At 38.0% G+C, this 20,387-nt stretch overlaps 2 protein-coding genes across 6 annotated transcripts in view; one reads left to right on the top strand and one right to left on the bottom strand.

The window, feature by feature from the left end:
• Positions 1 to 11,512: 11,512 nt before the first annotated feature.
• Positions 11,513 to 18,223, bottom strand: ccdc13 (coiled-coil domain containing 13). 5 transcript variants are annotated; one of them, XM_034702606.1, is made up of 14 exons: positions 18,098 to 18,223; positions 16,711 to 16,897; positions 16,429 to 16,577; positions 16,195 to 16,337; positions 15,977 to 16,060; positions 15,768 to 15,884; positions 14,978 to 15,082; positions 14,718 to 14,888; positions 14,465 to 14,641; positions 13,749 to 13,958; positions 13,511 to 13,620; positions 13,168 to 13,230; positions 12,917 to 13,039; positions 11,513 to 11,709 (listed from the first exon to the last, which is right to left on the bottom strand). In XM_034702606.1, the coding sequence occupies exons 1-14, from the start codon at positions 18,102 to 18,104 to the stop codon at positions 11,607 to 11,609; spliced, it is 1,749 nt and encodes a 582-aa protein (XP_034558497.1). In that variant the 5' UTR covers positions 18,105 to 18,223; the 3' UTR covers positions 11,513 to 11,606. The 5 variants fall into 5 exon arrangements, with proteins under 5 accessions (XP_034558497.1, XP_034558499.1, XP_034558496.1 ...); XM_034702608.1 differs by having other exon boundaries at positions 13,000 to 13,039; positions 16,711 to 16,915; positions 18,098 to 18,190; XM_034702605.1 differs by having other exon boundaries at positions 15,768 to 15,881; positions 16,711 to 16,915; positions 18,098 to 18,186.
• Positions 18,224 to 18,226: 3 nt separating this feature from the next.
• Positions 18,227 to 20,387, top strand: part of cx47.1 (connexin 47.1) — a 31,392-nt gene continuing 29,231 nt past the window's right edge. The window contains 3 exon segments of the mRNA XM_034702614.1: positions 18,227 to 18,341; positions 19,752 to 19,822; positions 20,084 to 20,134. The gene's annotated coding sequence lies outside the window, so the exon portion shown is untranslated.

Here is a 20,387-nt window from a genome sequence, read left to right on the forward strand (position 1 = left end):
GGTTGTTTTGGTTGATGACAAAGGGACTGTTTTAGCAAAAGAAGCACACCATAATGAAAAAGGAAATCGACTTAAAGTAAAAACTCTTCATTCTTAACTTATATGAAAAAAAGGAACGTAACTGAACTGAAATATCTTTATGTACAAAAAAATAACAGTTCATCAAAAACAGGTTTTCGTTGTGATGTATATCAGAACTTATATGTAAAGTAAAATGTAAAGTGAGTGGTGTGTCACAGCAGATTTGTTTCACCTTGACGGGGTTCCTCCACGATAACAACCTGAGGGGTATACTACGAAGCCAGATTTGCGGTTATCGAGGTAACTTCAGGGTTAACTCTGGATTTTCAGTGCTACAAAGGTGGTTCCTGTCTTACATGAGTAGATCACCATGGTTACTCATGCTGAACTCCTAACCTGCTATGCTTGTGATCTCGCTCGCTCGCTGGCTCGATCACGAAGCTCTGTGAGCTGAGGGGAGGAGGGTGAGATAGTCAGGACACTTTGTCTACCTGTAAGATTTTATATATAAAATACTGATGACAGTTATTGATTATCTTTCCTGACATCATATATAAACAGAGTCTGAAATAAACTAGCCAGATTAAGTTGTTGTAGGACTACTGTATTAAATATAAAACTGTGCATGCTTATTACTTTGAATCATGTTTTCATTTCCCCACAGCGCTCAGTTTGACACCGTCAGGGCTTCAGCTGAAATATTACGTCTAAAACTGTCACACACAACACAAGATTAAATCAGAGAGAGATTGCTGTCAGGGAATAAACAGAGTTATTATAGTCAGATATACAGTATCTGCACTAATGAAGGTAAATAAGACTTATTTTGAGCATTCAAACTGTGTATTTGTCTTATCTCTCAGTTCTTCTTTCATTTTTCCAACTCATCTGTGTTGATGTTAGTCTGGATTATGTGTTTAACTTGTTCCTATTTTTCTAACATCAGTGCAGTGTTTGAAAAACATGTCGATGTGCTGACGGCAGACTGTCCGTGTCTGTGGTTGGTCATAAATTGCCTTCTCCGTCCGTTCATGTGAACGCACTCAGGGTAATTCTAGATTGACTCAACATGTTGATAACCAGCTTCGTGTGACAGTTTAGCGTGATCTCCTTTGTCAGGTTCAGTGAAGCCGGACCAGGAGAAGATATCTGGGATATGTTGAACTCACTTTGTAGTATACCCCTCTGGTTACTATACATTCCACAACTTGAGCAAGAAATCTATCATTTAAACAAAATATTTCTTAGGAAACTATTTTATGGATTTAAAAATGATTGTATTTCTCCACAGTTTAGCCTTAAAATGAGCTAACTAAGCTTCCACTAACAATAACCTGAATGTTTCTACTTATGGTGAAGCAAAACAAGGTAAACAGGACAGCAAGAATCAACTGTTTCTATTTGACTTTTTGGGCCTTGTCTCTGTCAGAATCTGTGATATTTTTTCCGTTAATCAGCCGTTAAACGCCACTATGTCCCATACAGTGTTCCTGTAAGTGTTAACTTAAAGCGCCATCTTCAATTTAGTACATTTCTTTGCTATAGCCTATTGTGTGTCTTTAATCTGCCTCTCCTTTTCTTTGCTCTTTCTGTCTCTTTTCTTGGCGTCCCCACTGTAAACGAAGCATTGAATTAACAATGATAACATAACGATAATGTGCTATCTTCAAATAACACACCGATGCTATGGTGTATTGTCCAGTCATGATCTAGTACTTAACAAAGTCGAGTAAAGATAAATGTTAAAGGTGTTCCATTGCAACAGACCCAAGATGCATAGTGCAAAGATACAAATGAATGAAAAAAAAGAATAAACAGGAAACATGCAAGTAGTGAATTAATTCCACAATAATTTTGGCCACTAAGGGTGTTTTATAAATGCTTTAAAGTCGGATTATAAGGGCCTGTTCCCACTAACAGTGTTCTTTCAGTTAACAGTGCCTTCATTCTTTAAAAAAACAATGTAGTTTAGCGTAAACATTGCTCAGTGTCCTCAGTGCAAAAAAAACGCTCAGAGCACAAAACAGACTCAACAGGTCTGACACCTTTTACCCTACACTACATTACACTACACTACATTACACTAAGTCAATTCATACGTTTTTTTAAATACATACTATTATGAAATATGCTTATGAAAAGTGATAAAAAAAATATTGTTTAAGGGATTACCTGTAGACCTATTCCTTGGCCCTTTAAACGTCCTGGCGTCTGCTTACAATTACTAACATCCAATAACCAGTCTTGTGCATGACCCCCTGCAAAAAGCGAATGGACCGTTTCACACAAAGGTGTAAGGTTAGGTCATATCATTTTAAGGAGAGCCAGGCTCCACTTTTGAAGCTAAGCTAAGCTAAGCTAGCCATCCCTTTACTGTAGCCTTATATGTGACAGACAGACACACACAACTTTACTTGGATATGTTGCTGTCATCTATAAGACTCTTCAAGTATCTGATTTTTACTGTAGTACAAGATATGAATTGCCAGCACGTCTTTCAGGGTCAGCTTTCTTATCTCATGTCACCATTATGAATGCAATATCCATTTCCTCTCCTACTGAAAGGACTTTCAGGCATGATACTTACAGTGCAGATTGCATTAAGATTTCAGATGAAGCATTGTAATGAGAGGGCCTGCAGCCTGCAGCCTGCTGAGAGGTGCTTTTCACTTGGACTCGAAAATCATCCTTAGGTGTCACAGAAGGCCCTATAATGGGAAATTCCATTAGTCCAAGTGGATTCTATGTCATGATACTTTCCCCAGCCTTTTCTCAATCCTAGACATAGAATGTGTATTAAAATAGGCACCAAGGTGCATGTACTTTGATACAATGTGTAGCACTCTTGAGTGTGGCTTCCTTGATAACGACTGATAGCATCCTGAACTCCTCTGACTCAGTGTTTAAGTGATAATGAGAATCCTTCTCTTAAGCCTCATTCAGAAGAAGCTCCCAGTGATTGGCTTTTGTCAGAGGTGTTTGATGCAATCACCAAACCAATACTAAATTGGATGTGCACACGTCTTTAGGTTTTCAAGTTTTGTCATTGAATATATAATTGACAACGTAGTAACAAAGAATATGAGAAAAAAAAAGATATATCTGAGGCATGTGCAGACAGATATAACTCACAATTTGAAGAGGAAAGTAAACAAAGCAATGATAGCCAACCGAGATTTCAAAGAAAATTGGACTACTATAAATGTAAGAAAAACCTTGGCATTTCTGAAATACTTCTAAGGGATGAATTGTAATTGAACTGTCATATTCTGCAGTGTCCGTTGAAGGTATTCACATCATAGAAATGCAATAAAAAGTTTAAACTGAAAAAATTTGTGAGGGAAGAACAAATTGATCAATGTCAAATGTATTGTGTAAATATTTGTGTGTAATTGAATTAGTATTCATTTGAGTAAGTGTTCTCTTTTTCAACATGTCAAGGTGTTACATGAGAGCTTATTTTGAATTCAGAAATAACACACTTTCCAGTACTTTTGCAGCTCAGACCAAACGATGTATGAATTGGCATAAAAGTTGACTTTATAACATGCACTAAAAGATTAACCTTAGCTAAGGCAACCACCTGCTGAGGCAGAGGCTAGCACCTCGCAGGCAGCTGCTTCCTGTGTTCACTGAGGCAAGTGTAACTTTCCCATGTCTAATCTCAGGTGAAATTAAGTTGAACCAAGAGAGAACATCCATAACAAATAACAAGATTTTCACAATGATGTGTGTTTCTTTCAAGTTGTGTTTTTCTTTCTGGAGATTAATTTAACCTTCTGTAATGATCAAATTACGGTTAAAGCCTAAAAGTTTCAGAATCAAAGAAAATACAGTAACTGTTTATTTTCCTCAGGTAGGTAAGCACTCCTATTTGCCCAAGTATGGTCTTTAGTTTGCTCCCATACTGCTCTTTATCAAAATTTAAAGTACTTCCTTAATACCCTGTAATAACATTTTTGGAAGACATTTTTTTACTAAGAACAGTTGATGAATGAGGCCAATTATTCTGTCCTTACATCCCAATCATAATCAGCTTTTAGACTTTAATCGGCCAGTCCAGCCATCACAGATAATCATTTTCACATGTCTGTTTTTCCATGGCTGAAGCATTATGAATGATGCATTAGCAAAGTCAATTTGAATATTTTAGTTTTTAACCAGATCATTCAAATGTTTGAATGGGTGTATTTAATATTCATTACCATCATAATGCTCCATTTCTAATTCCTACAATAAGGGCTAAGTTCTCTATGATGAGAGGAAATATGCCCGCTAGCAAAGCTGAGGAAGGACACTTCAGAGAAACTAACAAATGTAAGCTACATTTCAAAAGTATCCAAAACATAAAATGTCAAAGCCAACTACTCAAACAAATGAATTTTCTCTGACTTAGCAGTGCAAAACGTTCAGCCAACCAGAGTATTTTGAGAGGAATGCTGTCATGGTCATGATGCGAGCTGTAACAACGGCTATCCTTTGCTATTCTTGAGAGGTCAAGTAAAGTCAACTTTATTTATATAGCACATTTAAAAACAACCAGTGTTGGCCAAAGTGCTTTACAAGGTAAAAAGTAAAACATACGTGAAGACAATAACAAACAACACAACATCAGGTTATTAATGTCCTCCTCACAAGGAGAAGGCTAAAGAGAAGAGATGGGTCTTCAACAAAGATTTAAAACATTCAACAGAGGGGGTCGATCGGAATTGGAGTGGCAAGCCATTCCAGAGCTTGGAGGCCGCTACTCCAAAGGCTTGGTCGCCCCGGGTTTCAATCTGTGTTTTTGGCACATCCAGGAGCAGATGGTTTGTTGACCTCAGTGCTCGAGCTGGATTATGGACATGAAGAAGATCAGCCAAGTAGGATGGTGCCAATCCATTTAGGGCCTTGCATGTTAAAAGTGCAATTTTAAAATCAATACTGTGGCGGACTGGGAGCCAGTGTAGAGCATGCAGCACAGGTGTGAGAAGCTAGCTTGGCAGCTGTAGCAATGGACAGGAAGTGAAAAGACAGTGAAAATGTTGCATGAATAGGGGATTAGCATTCAACAAATTTCTAAGGTCAGGAATGAACAAATGACGTTTCATTGTGTTAAAAACAGTTCAAGAAGTTCAAGAATGTATTTATCTTGTTGCTAGCTACTTGGGTAGCTTAGTGAAAAGATGTAAGAAAAAGGATTTTCACAAAATGTACAGATTTTGGTCTGGCTCGCTTGTGCATAATTTTTTTTAAGCAACTGACAGAAAGATACAATTCTTAGTACAATCATTTCTCAGCTCTCAGAATGAAGAGTAGAAAGGCAGCAGGGTTTGCGTTTCAGGCTGTATCGCATTATTACCTTTGAAGGACAGTGGTGAAACTTTGTTTTAGTGCATACATCTGCTCAGCAGAAAACATATTCAGCGGACAAATAATTGTAATTTTGTTTATTAAGCTTTATGTATTAACTTTTTAACGCCACGTATTTGAAATAAGAAGCTAACATAAATCTTTAGCCCTGTAGCAGGACATGGATGTTATGTCATAAGCCTTTGAGCTCCTGTACACAGCTTTTTCCCCTAAAGTATTTCATTAATAAGATAATATTACATATCAGTCTGGGAGGAAAAAGTCCAGCAATCATTTCCGACCAATTTTGACTTCTGTTTTCCCTCTTAATCTCTCACTGCTCTTTTTTAGCTTCTCTGCTCCTCAGTCAGTCCTCTTCTTTTTATCCTTTCACTGATCCCTTCCAGAACATGATGCAAGGTATTCTCCTGCTGCTTCACTTTAAGTGGATACCACACTCTTCACACAGAAGGTCAAAACACTTGTCTGATTGTAATACATGCAAGTCAAAAGGGTTCCTTCAGCGGGGATGATTTTGTGTTTGACATTTTTACATTCTACATCTGCGGAGTGAGATTTTTTGTGATAGAAAGCACAAGCTTGGAGCCATTACAGCTGGTTATCAAAGGGGTGGAGAACGAGTAAGGTGATAGAGCTTCTGCTTCAGGCATTAGAATCTGTTCTATTTTTAACAAAATATATCTCCTTTTTTTTAACTGAACTACAGTCTATATGTTTTGCCGCTTACTTGTTCCAGGAATAATGAAGGGAAGAACAGAATATACATTTTAATATTTTTTTTGGCTCTGATTTAATAATACAGTTCATTTGCATTGTTTTTTTTTCTATAAATCTTAAATGACCTTATTGCATGACCTCTTTTCAAAGTATTTCTTATTTGGAAATCCTCTGCAGACTTAATAATACCCATTAAGTATCAATTAGTGGATGTGTTTGTTGAATCATAACAAAGCTTTACACATTTTTATTCACAGAGCATACCCAGAGAGAGTTTCAGTGAGCAGAAAGAAGCCTCCTGGGGCATCAAGGTGGCTCAGCTGGCATGTCATCCCCCTTTGTCTCTCCCAATTATCTCTCTCTCTCTCTCTCTCTCTCTCTCTCTCTCTCTCTCTCTCTCTCTCTCTCTCTCTCTCTCCCTCCCTCCCTCTCTCTCTCTCTCTCTCTCTCTCTCTCTCTCTCTCTCTCTCTCTCTCTCTCTCTCTCTCTACTGTGAACTACCAGATAAAGGTAAGAACATAAGAGAAATCAGCAGCTTGGAATCAGAGGCACTGATGCACTCATCTCCAGAAGGCAGCAGATAGTAGCAGCAAAATGTCAATGCTCATTGTGTCAGCATGTGTTAAAGGCTTTGTAAAACAACTATATTCATTAAGGGACCTTCCCTCTCATTGGCTGACAACCCTGAGGATATCTGCACCAGTGACGATGGACACACATGTCACAGCCAGTGATTCAAACATCCAGCTCTGGTGCATGTTGGCTATATATAAATAATATTTGTTCCAATATATAAACTGCACATACATCTGTTTTGAAAGGTTGTGGTACATCAAGTGCAACAATATCAGTGTTCAAGGCAACTCTATTTTACCAGGTTGATCACCGGATATTAAATGCTTTGTTCTTAGGAGGTATTGATTATTTTGGTGTTGCCAGAAAACAGAATGCTTTTCAATCTAGAGTCTGAAAATTGTTCTGCCTTATGGGTGGCGGTCAAGCGAGGTCACACAAACAGTCAAGACTTTCAGCTAAGTTATATTCTGGTGAAGAAAACAGTCTTAAAAGCACAGCTTGGTGGGAGCAAACTGTTAGGAGCTATAGTGTTTCAAAAGAGTGAATCTTTCAAAGACTATATCATTATTTCAGGGTTGTTTTGGAGTCAGTTTGTTCTTAAGGCTTTTATGCAGTTGTCTGCTGCAGACTAAAAAAAATTAAGCTGTTAGATCCTACCATAGAGTCATCACAGATGTATTTTATGCTTTCTAAAAAAAAATCATAATTTTTTAAAAGACGGACAGTTCCTACAAGTTAATTTGTCCTGTCTATTCACTTCATTGCTTGCAGGAGCACAAAGGCCACTTTTCTTTACAGTCTCTCTGAAAGTAAATCAATCAGACAACTGCTGAATGCTGCTGCTTCAGTTCTCACTAAGAACAACTGTTAGAGAATAGATTTAAAAACACCATTTATAAAGCGCTGAATGGTTTAGGGCTAAATTATATCATTGATCCTCTAATACCCCATAAACCATCACAACTCAGACTGTCCGAGACAGGTCTGCTTTCTGTCCCAACATGAAGATGCAGCTTCTAGTTTTTAAGCTCCGTATCTCTGGAACAAATATTCCCAGAAAAATGCAAGTGTGCTGAAATGCCCAATCTTTTTAAATAAAGGCTAGTGACTCCTGTTTCCAGTTGCCTGTCACTGAAGTGTCTCAATTACATATCCCTGCTGTACTGCTTCTTTTACTATCATATAACTGTTACTTTTATTTGATCCCCTCTTGAATGTTTAACAACTTGTTTTATTATTTTGACAATGCTTCATGTCTTTATTTTCCCTTTTGTTGCAATGCTTTTGATGTCTTGTGTGAAATGATTCATGGAATAGACTGTATTTATGTTGTGCAATTTTTTTGTCTTGAGTCGATCCCTCAAAGCATCTTTACATTACATGTCACATTAACCCATTCACACCAGATTCATACACTGATAGCAGAGGCTGCTTTGTGTAGATATTGGGCACAGCCACTGGGATCAATCTGGGGCTCGGTGTTGTGCCTAAGGACCACAGCGGCCTCTTAGTAAAGCACTTTAAACTGATGTGTTGCTGAAATGTGCTGTATAAACTTGCCTTGCCTTTTTATAGCTCTTGAAATGTATTGCATTGAAAAGATACTGCACTGCTGTGTTTCTTACATCATTTGTTCCATCTGCAGTTAAGTTCTTAAACAAGCTGTAGGAGTTGTTGTCATTACACATACTAAGGACTGTTTGACTCTGTGTCATATAAGTCACTGCTTGACCACCATGATGACACCTGTGGGAGTTATACGTATGTCTTTATGTCTATTTATGATGTATTTTGCTTGCGTTCTGATGAGTTGCCTGTGTGGGCTTCTGTTGCAAACTAAGATTCCCAATCCAATCCAATACAATTGACAAACTCTATGTGTTGATTGGTGTTTTTGGCTCTCGACAGCCATTTTAACGAACGCAGGAAATCTACTAGCAACTGGCTGACAAAAAACACATCAGAAGTGGTTGACAGTACATTACAAACACACAGCTACACACTGCCGATGTCATCTATTTGAAGTTGCTGAAATACACAAAAGCTAAAAGGGGCTTACAGTACAACCATGACACCTCCAGATTATGTTGTCAGCCAACTAAGCGCACAAACATGTCTGAAAATAAGCAAGCGTTTGAAATGAGAGAGCAGCAGCACAGATCAAAATGGAGATCAGAAAATCTGACATCTTTTCTTGTCCATATGAGGGACTGCATACAGTAAACACCTCCACGATTGGTTTTAGATACAACATCAGCAGTTATTCGAGTCTTCCTGCAGACTTTGATCTACGGGTGACTTGTGCAAAACATGCTCATCACTGTTAATTCCCTGTCTCTTTAAAGATAACAGCTCATTAATTTATTTCTACTTACTGTAAATGAGCACATTAGGACCCTGCTGTTTATTTTCTTTCCATTACATGTAAATGAGAGGCTCTGGGAGATGAATAGACTCATAGAGGGCACAAACCGTTTCTGGCCTGAGTAAAGTTCACAGATCCCTCATATACTGATGGCTAACTTTAACCTCTGCGTTCACAGCGCCACTATTTACTTTAGTTTCTGGATGCAGTCAATGGTCTGCAGGAAGCATCGGTCCAGAACGAGGGAATACCTCTGAGGAGAAGGATGGAGAAAGGAGTCATTCAAACCTGGAATGACAAATAGGTGAGGCTGTTTACGTATGCTGTGTTTACATAAGTTTGTGTTTGGTTTGGTGGGTTATTGGGCATTTTGGAATAAATCTACACCTCTCTGCGTAATACAGCTACATAAAACAATATTAAAATTGTTTGGTGAAGTGTAATTTATTTGAAAGTGATGACACTCTTTAATCACTGGAGTCAACAAGAGTGGTCAAATTAATCTGAGTCAACATTGATTTTTCAGGGAAATTACAAATGAGTAATGAAAAGCAAGGAACTTTATTTCAAATCAAAAGCTGGTAACTTTGGCCTGTTTTCTATCAACTAGCACATGGTCAAAATACAGGTTTTAGGATACATATTTAGGAATATATCAAGCATACTCAGAACATGGATGTCTTTAAAACATGAAGTTGTGCCGAGTTTATAAAGTCACATCATTTATTAATTGAAACATTCTCCCTGGTTGTAAGGGGACCATGACAAGTATGTGCTCCATCTACACTCTTCCTGATGCTCATTGCTACATGTGATACACATTTGGCAGTGCTGTAGGCTATGTAGGAATATGCTATCACATCTTCTCCTCCAATGACACATCTTACTTGACTACATTAAAGCGTGCCTCACCTACCATCCAGGAGGTATTCAACACAAGCTGTTTTTTGTTACCCTGAGCATAAAGGCTTTCTTCATCACATCCAAACTCTGATATTTTTGTCTTGTGGCACTTTTCTCGCTCAGTCCAATGGGGACCTGCCAATCTCCCACAGGGTCCTGGAAGAAATAGTGCGGTATTTGAAGGAGCACACTAACTCAGCCATGGTTTTAAATTAAGCGTGATGTGGAAGGGAGGGGGGGTTCTGCTGAAATCCCTTTGGCTACATTGAAAGAAAGAAAAAAAAACTCGGATGTTAGTGTAAATGTAGAGGCTATGCATATCCAGACAACGTCTGGATTAAGAAGCTAAGATCACACAGTGCACGTACATGTGACATGCTCTGGGGAGCATTCTGGAGGACTATAGTGGGAGTTTGTGCAGCTTGACTCCGGATTCATTCTCAACCACTATTCCCACATAGCTGGTTTCAAGTCAGAAATGATTAGTAGTAATATTAAAAAGGAATAGAGAAGTCTTGGGAGCTTTACTGAGGTTTATACTGTTTGGACTGGCCTGTCAGAGATTTACGGCAACCATCTGGAGCCAAAAATGGAGACACAATTTTGGGGATGGTTTTAACCAAGAAAGTTTAAAATGTATAAAATTATTCAAGGATTTTGTTTTTTCTTTCATTTATAGAACTGGTTTACAGATGAATCAACAACATTCTCATAAAGCAGGCATTGTTGCTCTTTTTACCTGTCAAACACTGAGTCCCAGCAGCAAAAGACATCTAAAGATTTAAAAAATGTGACAGTGACATTTATAAAACAGCAAGCAGAAAAAAAAATTAACCACAGGGAGACATCCTGTCAGTATCAAATACTTGTGAAACGAGGAGCACTTGTCTGATGCCATCAGGGTTCAGTTGAAATGGCTGCTATTAAAGGTACTCAAGTGGTTAAATTGAGGTCACAGAATGAACAAAGAAACCATCACAAAAGCTCTTTCGGGGGGATCCATATGATGTTGGTGTGGCAGAAAAGGGGAGTCTGTTTCCTGCAGCCTGCTGTGTGTCACTGTGACAGGAGAAGGTAGGGCTCAGCTGGACATGAGGCTGAGCAGAGACCAGCCTATTCCCCTGGTTAGTGTCTTGTCTAGGCTGTCACAGAGCCTGCAGGAAAAAAACACGCTTGACTTGTCTCATCACGTCACAGCCGAGCCGCAGGTCACGGTGGAGAGCGCTCTTTAGCGGTGCCCTCAGCACCTCTGTGTACTCCAGCTCACTGGCCAGCCAGAATACAACATATATGAGCATGAGCATCATTGTGCAGCCCAGACATGAGGGTCAGATTGAGCTCTGTCTGTAGGCAGAGTGACCACTGACATGCATCATTATTCCTGTGGTCTGGCATAACTTTTAACTCTTGGAAAAAGTGAAAATCTTCCTCATTTTCAGAACCAGTTCAAGGGGTTGAAAAGACGAGGATTAAATGTTCAAACTGGCTTGTTTGTCTTTGGACATTCACTGTTGCTCAGAGACTCCTGCCAACCCTCTCTGGGGGACTTTGCCACAGACAAGACAGACAAGTGGGAAATTCATGAGTGAGGCTTTTTAATAACATATAACTGTTTGAAACTGTTACATCATGCTGTCATATGGCTTTGACATGCAAGTCCTTACTTTGGATCTTATTTTGTCCTCTCTAGCTGCTGCTCCAGGATGACAATCCTGCGGTGTGCCTCCTGGTACTTCTGTTCTGCCTCCAATAGCTTCTGTTTCACCTCCATGTCCCTGAAAGATTCAAGGTCCCCATTTAGCTGCTGATGAGTTTAAATAATGACATTCCTCTTAATGGTAAGAGTGGACAGATTTAAATTAGAGCTATCAGTGTTAACATGTTAATGCAATGTGATTGAGGTCCAAATTTAACCGTTTTTTTATCTTGTGATATTTTGACCCTTTTGGCACACAGTAGTTAAGCCCCCGCAGCTTCTTCCTGCTTCCTGCTGCCCCCATGATTGAAAAATAATGACACCACTATACTTCTGAAGAGCACATTTCTCTTTGAAAATCTCCCAGATGGCTGGGTTGGCAAGTAAAAAGTGATATGCACTTTTTGTCAAATGGAATTCAAATACCACTAAAATACTTTGAGTTTGAGCGACCATGAGCTAAGCATACAGGTGCAGCTACTCAGGAGTGTGGATGAAGCTACATTGAGGATGAAAGTACATTTCATTGCATTCACAAATCACAACACCCGTGAGAAGGCTTTACATTGTGAGTATAGACTTGCAGTATGAACTTTAATTCCAAAAATATAGAATTTTGAAAATGCAATAAAAAATTGGGATTAAAAGCAATTAAGTATTGAAATTCATTGAGAAATTGAGATTTTGAAACTGAAGAGTTTGACAGCCCTTAGGCCATTCGCATCTTTTTTTTCAAACTAACAACTGCTCTAATGGGAATCTCCAAGGCTGTCATATAGATGATGAATTTGTTTCATTTTTCAGAACCATACTCACACAACCTCCAGTCAAAAAGCCATGTTTAGGACAATGGCAAAATCTTGACTGTTTGTATTTTTAAGATGGTCCTCTTGGGATCCCTATGTTTGGACTGTACCCTCTGTGACACTGTATTCAAGCTCAGTGACAGTTGGGCAATTATCTACTTTAAGTCACTCTGTTCTGGGTGGTCTGGTCACGTGCCTCCCCATGTTTCATTCCCTTGGCATGGTAGTTGTAAGTGATGGCTGCCTCCGTCAGAATAAGTGGTGACTGTTTTGACTGAATATTGGCACTCAAACTCTAGACCTGAATATATAAGACAATCCTATTTTTTCAGATTATTTTCAGATGTGGTTTAGTGTGGTTCTATAATCATTGCTCAAAAAAACAATGTATGAAAAACCATAAAGGAATACACTGACATTTAGAAAATATTTCAACATGTAGCATTAAGATAAGTTAAATTGAGAAAGAGGACATCTTACTTTATGTGTAGTGTGTTAACCAGTCCATCCCTCTCTGCACAAAGTGTATTATACTCCTGATTATGGGTCATCAGTGCACTCACATCAGCTGTACATTGTGGACAATTTAAGGGGCTTGAACTCCTGAGAACAAAGGACATAACATTAAACGTAACTGATGCCATTAGGTTATTTAACAGTAGTACATCAGTAGCTATGTAACACGTGTATGAGGAAAAAAGCTGAAAGTACGGTATCTGTTGTCCACTTACTTGGATTCTATACTGCTTCCAACAGCAGGCAGTACTAGTTTATGACCAAATTTAGAGACAGATCTAAAAAGAAGAAGTAAAAAGTCGATCAAAATCCAAACTGAAAACACTCTCACAGCTTTGAAGCATCAAACATCTTAAACAACGTGACCTGACGACCATAACCCGCCTTGCAAAAACAAATGATTAACCCTTGTTTGGCCGCAGAGATTCCAAATCTTAAATTGACAGTTAAGAGGGATGTATTACAACACCCAAATTACTTTCAGCTACTAATTTAGTCTAAACTGACAATATACATCCTCCATTTATAATGCAGCATGATTCTCATTGACACACATACCCTGACGATGTCATTCTCTTGTAAATGTCTCCCTCTTCAGGGGGGAAACCTGAACTGTAGTCTGTTGTCCTGAGGCTGGATTGTCTTTCGTAGCTCTCTTCCTGCAACAGCTGCATTAAATGCATGTGAGTGATGCAGCATTAGAGGAAAGTTTGAGTGGTGGAAAAATAACTTGTTCACTAAAACTGAAGTGATGTGAGTTCACTCATCATTTAGGTGTACTCATCTTTTTAATTACCCTGACAGGGAGCTGCTGGATTTCTTCCTCTAGTTCTTTTATCTTGGCATCTTTCAGAGCAACCATCTCCTTGAGCTTCTTGATGAGAGCGCTGTGCTCTGAAGACTCACTGTTTTGCTGTGGTCTCGGGGTTAGCTGAGTCTCTTTGCTCTGTATGTTCTGCGGTTGGCTGAGCTGTTTCAGCACCTCCTGCATCTGGCTCTGCTGCTTCTGTCAGAGGGAAAGGTAAAGAGTAAAGCATGCAGATGTTCCAAAAAAATCCTTCTTTCTGCCCATTGTAGCTCATTTAAACTTGTTAATATGACTTTAAACCTCTGATCTCTTTGTTATTCTCTCTGTGTTACAATATATTTTTACAAAAATGGGCTGTTATATTTTTGAGGCATTTCAGACTTTCAATAAGCAGCTGCTCCTAAGATGGGCTTCAACCACCATCACAGTAAACCCATCAATGAAGCTACAGCATTGAAGATATTCTTGCTTTTTCATTAAAGAACCTGACTTCTGTTTCAGCTTTTTTTAAAAACATTTCACACAAAGGTCGGTCTTAAAACTGCCTTTCTGAAAAGAAGTCAGTTCACAGAATACACAGTGTTTTACATAATCATTGAATATGCTCTGTAGCTCTCCCACCACGTACTGTTTGTCTTACAAAAAAATATGTGCAGTCATGTGTGTATTAAAATACCATATTTACCTTTGGGATAATGCCTTACCAGCAGAGCAGCCACAAGTTCATCATCATGTTTGCCCTTCTCAAAGAGGGTGGAGATCTGGACCTTCAGAGTTTTCATTTCAGCAGTCAGAGTTTTGTTCCTGGCTTTAGAAGCTTCCAGCTTTTTCTTCACATCCTCGTGTTCTTTCAGGAGGGCCTCATAGTCCGCTGAGATTCTCTGTACATATGTGGAAAGAGAGCCTTAGTGAATAAAAGTACAATTTTCTGTTTGTTTACACTCAATGTATACACACCTCAAAAGCTTCTCTTTTCTCCTTCTCAATGGTGCGGATGTGGCTGAAGTTCCTGTCTTGAGGAGGGGTCTTCTGTAAGGCCCCCATGCCCAGATACTCTTCTTCTCCACTCAGGACACTCGGCTGCCTTCGCTGAGATGACTGTTGCAGCTGCTGTTCCAGATCCTTCACCTGTTGCACAATCCTCAGTTTAATTGTAGCTTTGAATCTTCTAACATGTTATCTTAAATTATAAATTAAAGAATCATTTCTTTGCTTACCCTGATCTGAAGAGCCAGAATCTGCTGGGAACGGCCTCTAAAGGTCCCTGGACAACTAAGCAGGTGCTGAAAATTGACCTCCTCCCCAACTTCACTGATCAAAACCTACAGGAGTAACAGTCAATGTTAGTGAACACATATTTGTTTAGATTCTTAATGATATTAAAGCTACAGTACGCATTTTATTTTATTCTATGCTGTAGTTCTTTGTTCCATCCTTATTGAAACCAATGATTCAAAAGCTTTGACAAAGAAATAAGTAAAATTGGCATTGGTTGTTATGCAGGGTTGTAATTAGTCAATCAAACCATATTATAAAGACAGAATTAGTAAGCAATGATAACAATGTACAGTAACATTTTTACCATTGAATACTTCCAAAATTCAGAAACTCTTGCTTTTTTTTCACAGCTATGTATGTGGGATTTGACATGTAACATTATCATTGTTCCTGCTAAGATTAAGAATATATTTGTGTACATTACACGGTGGAAAAAATGGACACTATATTTTTTGGAATAGAGGATGTGTGTGGTGGCTGCTCCCCTTCTTACTGTTGAAAACATTACTAACCTCCACTTAACTGTACAAAACCTATGACTGTGGAACTTATAGGAAACTGTGAATATTACAAGTCTGGAATAATGTTGATGTTTTTGTTTTGTATTTGTTTTTTGTGTTTCCTCTGTCTTTTGTTTGTGCTTAAATTAAAAAAAAATGGAAATAAAATCTAAGTGATAAAAAACATTATTATTGAGCAGTTAGAGGAGAAAATAAAATAGGACTGTACCTTCTGAGCTACTTTCAACTCCTGTTTAACTGATTGAACCTGATTGCGATACTCTATCACTTTCAGCTGGGCAGCAGCTAGTTTTTCCTGCAGAGATTTCACCAACGGATCTTCCTGCTTATGTGAAAGAGTAAAGAAATATTCATATTGAGGCGCAATCATTTAAGAAAAAAAACAACTATACTCTTAAGTTCATTGTCTTTGATTACCTCAGAGTCTGCAGATGAGCTCTTACTACGTGACTTTTTATCAGTCTTTTGCCCAGATTGAGAGTTCATCAAAGCAGCCTTGAGCTATAGGAAAGAGCAGACACAGTTTATATTCATATGTTTATATGTATAGCTCATAAATAAAAGCAAATCTACAAAATAAATTCCATAGTATATGTGTGTCCATCCAAAGAATGGAATTAAATGATTCACGTTACCTCTTTCTCAAGATCTTTAATTCTGTTGCTGTTATGCTTGGATTTAATCTTTTCTCGCTCTACTTCAGCAGTCAGCCTTCTATTCTTCCTAGAAAGTTCAACAATCTTGGTAGCTGCATTATCTCCTGTCAAGCCTGGTGTGTCTGAATTGACAAGTGGATGAGTCATGTGGAAGTTGTGGTGTTAAAAGCACATCACTGTGGTACAAAATACAAGACAGTTATGGTATTGTACCTGCAAAGGCCAGTCTGTCCTCTTCTCTTTTCTTCTGCAAGTGTTTGATTTCAAAATCCTTTTCACTGAGGAGTTTAATGAGCCGGCCATTTTCATCCTTGAGTCCCCTTAGCTGGTCCAGCAAATTTTCATTCTCATTTTGTAGCAGCCTATAATAAAGATATTTTAAAGAGATACTAAATAAGAGTGTAAATTGAGCCTATCCATAACCATAGCCTTCATCATTGTTTGCTTCATATATTGTTAAATCAATTAAGCCACTGAATTATGCATTTCACCCACCTATTTTCAAGATTGTCTGCCTGAACTCCTGGCTCAGATAGATCCAAATCATCCTGTGAAGCGCTGGCATTAAACTTCAGCTGTTCTTTCTCCTGTTTTCTTTCCAGTTTTCTTTTCTCCTGCTGTTTCTGTAGCTTTTGGAACTGAAGCCTCAAATCATTCAGTTCATCTTCCTGCTCCATGATCTCTGTGTAAGGTACAAGTACTAAACATTACTGTATTACATTATGTACTGCCTGTGGCCATCAGACTGTACAACTCCTCCTTCTGATGACTGAACTGTATTCTGTACTCTACCTGCAATACACTGTGCAATATCCCTTCTACTTCAACATCCTGTATATAATACCTTCATTCCCAGTGCTTTTGTACATAGCAAACTGTAACTATTCTGCATTTCTGTATATACTTATTATTAATCCAAATTATAGTATTTAATTCGTATTCATATCTTATTTCATTCCTTCTTTCTATTAATATTTTGACTTTTTCATACTGTGCATAAGAGCATTCTGTAAGAACTGAATTTCCCCCGGGTAGTATTTATGATTCTGATTCTGATTAAGGAAAACATTCCACTTACTTATTGTATAAGTAAGTTATCAGCATAAAGAGTTACATTTTCTGGCACTTAGTTTTATTTATTCAATGGAAATCCTCTGTCTTTGCCAGCTTCATTCCTGCTCAATCAAATACATTTACTTTTCCAGAACAAGTTATAATACTTTTTTAAATAAACTCAACTCAACTCAACTCAACTCAACTCAACTTTATTTATGGCACCTTTCATACTTAAAAACATGCAGCCCAAAGTGCTTCACAGAGTAACTGACAGTCAGAAAACAGCAGCAATGGTAAAATTATAAAAGACATGATTAAAAAAGAAATACTTAAAAAAGAAAATCAACACAGTAAAATGAATAGAATAAGTAAGAGTGGAAAGAAAAGTTAAAAATAAGGTAGAGCTAACAAGATCAGATGAACACAAGAAATAAATAAGATAAATAAATACATGTTAAAACAATGGTTTAGATAATAATGATTAAAATAATAAAAATAATAATAAAAATAATGCAGTCCAGGGCTAAAATAAACTACTCCAAATTAAAAGCTAGATTAAAAAGGTAAGTCTTAAGTTTTAAGTCACCTATACAGAGTTAACCAAGACTCGTTCTTTGTCGGACCTTGGGTTATCTATGATCGATCCCCTCGCAGTCTGCATTACACGACCTGCGAACATTAACACATTTGGCCAAGCAGGACTTGCTGCAATAAACGCAACAGGCTATAAAACGATGTAATAATACCTTCACTTCCATGTTACTCTTTCCCGGTCTTCTAACTCCTTATTAAAAGTAATTAGTTACAGTTTCATGAGACAGCTCACCTTTCATTTATCCAAACGGGGCCTCTGTAAAATAATAGGATGCTGTTTTGACCTGAGACTCGAGACTGCGACGCTGTTGTATCCTTGGCAACGGTAGAAACATTACCAAGAACAAGATCTCGCGGGAAAAAGTGTAGCCATGGGAATTAGAGGGTACTACCATAGGTTACTACCCATAGGTACAACCCCTGCGCTTAAATTTGTTATTCCTTTTAACCCTCAAGTATCCGACATTAAGCTCTGGGTATGTGATCTATCCACTGTTTTCTGTTTTTACAAATGGATTCACAGAATTAAATATGACAGGAAACGAGAAGTAATGTTGGCTAATAGGTGTGCACACTGAAAATAACAGCTACAATTCTCCACATTTACCTCCAAAATGTCATAACAATTTAGAGTACACCTATTTATATTTAGCATTTAAATTTATATTTAACATTTAGATTTAACTTTGAACATTTAGATTTATATTTAACAGTTACATTTGTATTAAACATTTAGATTTAGATTTAGCATTTAGATTTAGCATTGATTTTAACTCAATATATTTTTCACGACAAATTTAGACGTGAAGAAGATCACAAATATTCCTCTAAATGTGATAAAAAAAAAAGTGACTTTTAAAATTGCACTCTAAATGTGTATGACATTTTGGAACTAAATGTGGAGAATGGTAGCTGTAATTTTCAGTGTGCACAACTTTACAAACGGCGCCCCATAAACAGGTGCATTTCAACTCGACCGATGCAGCATAAAGTTAGCCAAAAGAGCGTTGCCCAGCTTTAATTTGACCAGTATCCCCTGAAAATGTAAATTGGAAGAGATCTGTTTAAGCAGTCAATGCATGTCCAAGTCAAGCCCTCATCTTTGTGTACTTGACCACGAGAGGGAGACATAGCCTACTAAACAGCTGTCATTGGTTTTAGCCAGGGAGTCAGATTATTCAGTGACACATTCAGGTGTTTTAGCCTGTTTTAGCACGAGTTCCCAGTGTGGGTAGGGACCATAGACTGTAAAAAGGTAGGGACCCCCTGGGGGTCGTCAGACACTAGTTGGGGGTCGCAAGATTTTTTTTAAGTAATCAAAAATTTAATATATTGCCATGACTGTAAATATATTTCGTAAAAAGTAATTCATTTAGAAATGAAGCCTGGCAAATGAATTTTTTCATTAGTTTTCTGCCTTTCTTTAGACTCTTAAGTTTAGGGTTAATTTACAGTTAATTAACAAAAGAATCAGTAGCAGCAGTTCATTCATAACAGCACAGGAAACACGGCCACATGTGCATGTAGCTAGGCTAGTTTTCTGCAGACCAGTTAACTGAAGTATGAAGCAACATTTGATTACATCCAGGGACAGTGGGGGTCGTGAGATTTTGGCACCTATATTTTGGGGGTCACGACCTGAAAAGTTTGGGAACCCATGTTTTAGCACGAGTTCCCAAAGTGTGGGTCGGGACCCCTTGGGGGGTCGTGAGACACCAATAGGGGGTCATGAGATTGCTTCCAGATTTTTTTTTTTTTTTTAAGTACTCTAAATTTGATTATTTCACCAATTATTGAAAAATATAGACACAAATAGTAGTTACATTTGAAATAAATCCCTGCAAATAAGTACATTTCATTAGTTTTCTTCCTTTCTCTGTTTCCAGATGACTCCTAAAGTTAGGGTTAGGTTTAGCTGAGCGTTAGCAGCAGAGGAAACAGCCACGTGTGCATGCAGGTAAACTAATTTTTAAGTATGAAGTAAATTAAGTTTGATGCTACATTTAACCACTTCGACGGTGGGGGTCACAAGTCTTTGGCACCTATATTTTGGGGGTCGCAGGATGAAAAGTTTGGGAACCCCTGTTTTAGCACATTATACAACACAATATAGTGCTTAACCTATATCGAACACCAGTAGGTTTCCAAGTGTGTTTATGTTCTCAGCAATAATGAAGTCTAAATACAGAAAGGTGATATGATGTTTGTCATTTGATAGAAACTCCAAAAGAAGCTATGAAGTACCTCAGTAATGGAGCCAGGTTTTCAGGTAAGAGACATCCTTGTTAAAGATGAGTTAGCAGAACTGTGTGTTTCATTTGTGGGGACTGTTTCAAGCAATGCAATTGCACAGTCACATACACTGTCGAAAACTGTAATTCTTAACAGACAAAACAAGTATTTGACAGCATTGCCCTCTGATTGTATCATCTCTGAGTAAACATTCAGTTACCAGATACTAACTGCAAATTGTTTCCTGGATTTCAAGCACACCCTACATGAGCAGTAGGCCTTTTATGCAA

Source organism: Notolabrus celidotus, chromosome 15 (genome assembly GCF_009762535.1).
Source record: "Notolabrus celidotus isolate fNotCel1 chromosome 15, fNotCel1.pri, whole genome shotgun sequence".
Classification (NCBI taxonomy): domain Eukaryota; kingdom Metazoa; phylum Chordata; class Actinopteri; order Labriformes; family Labridae; genus Notolabrus; species Notolabrus celidotus.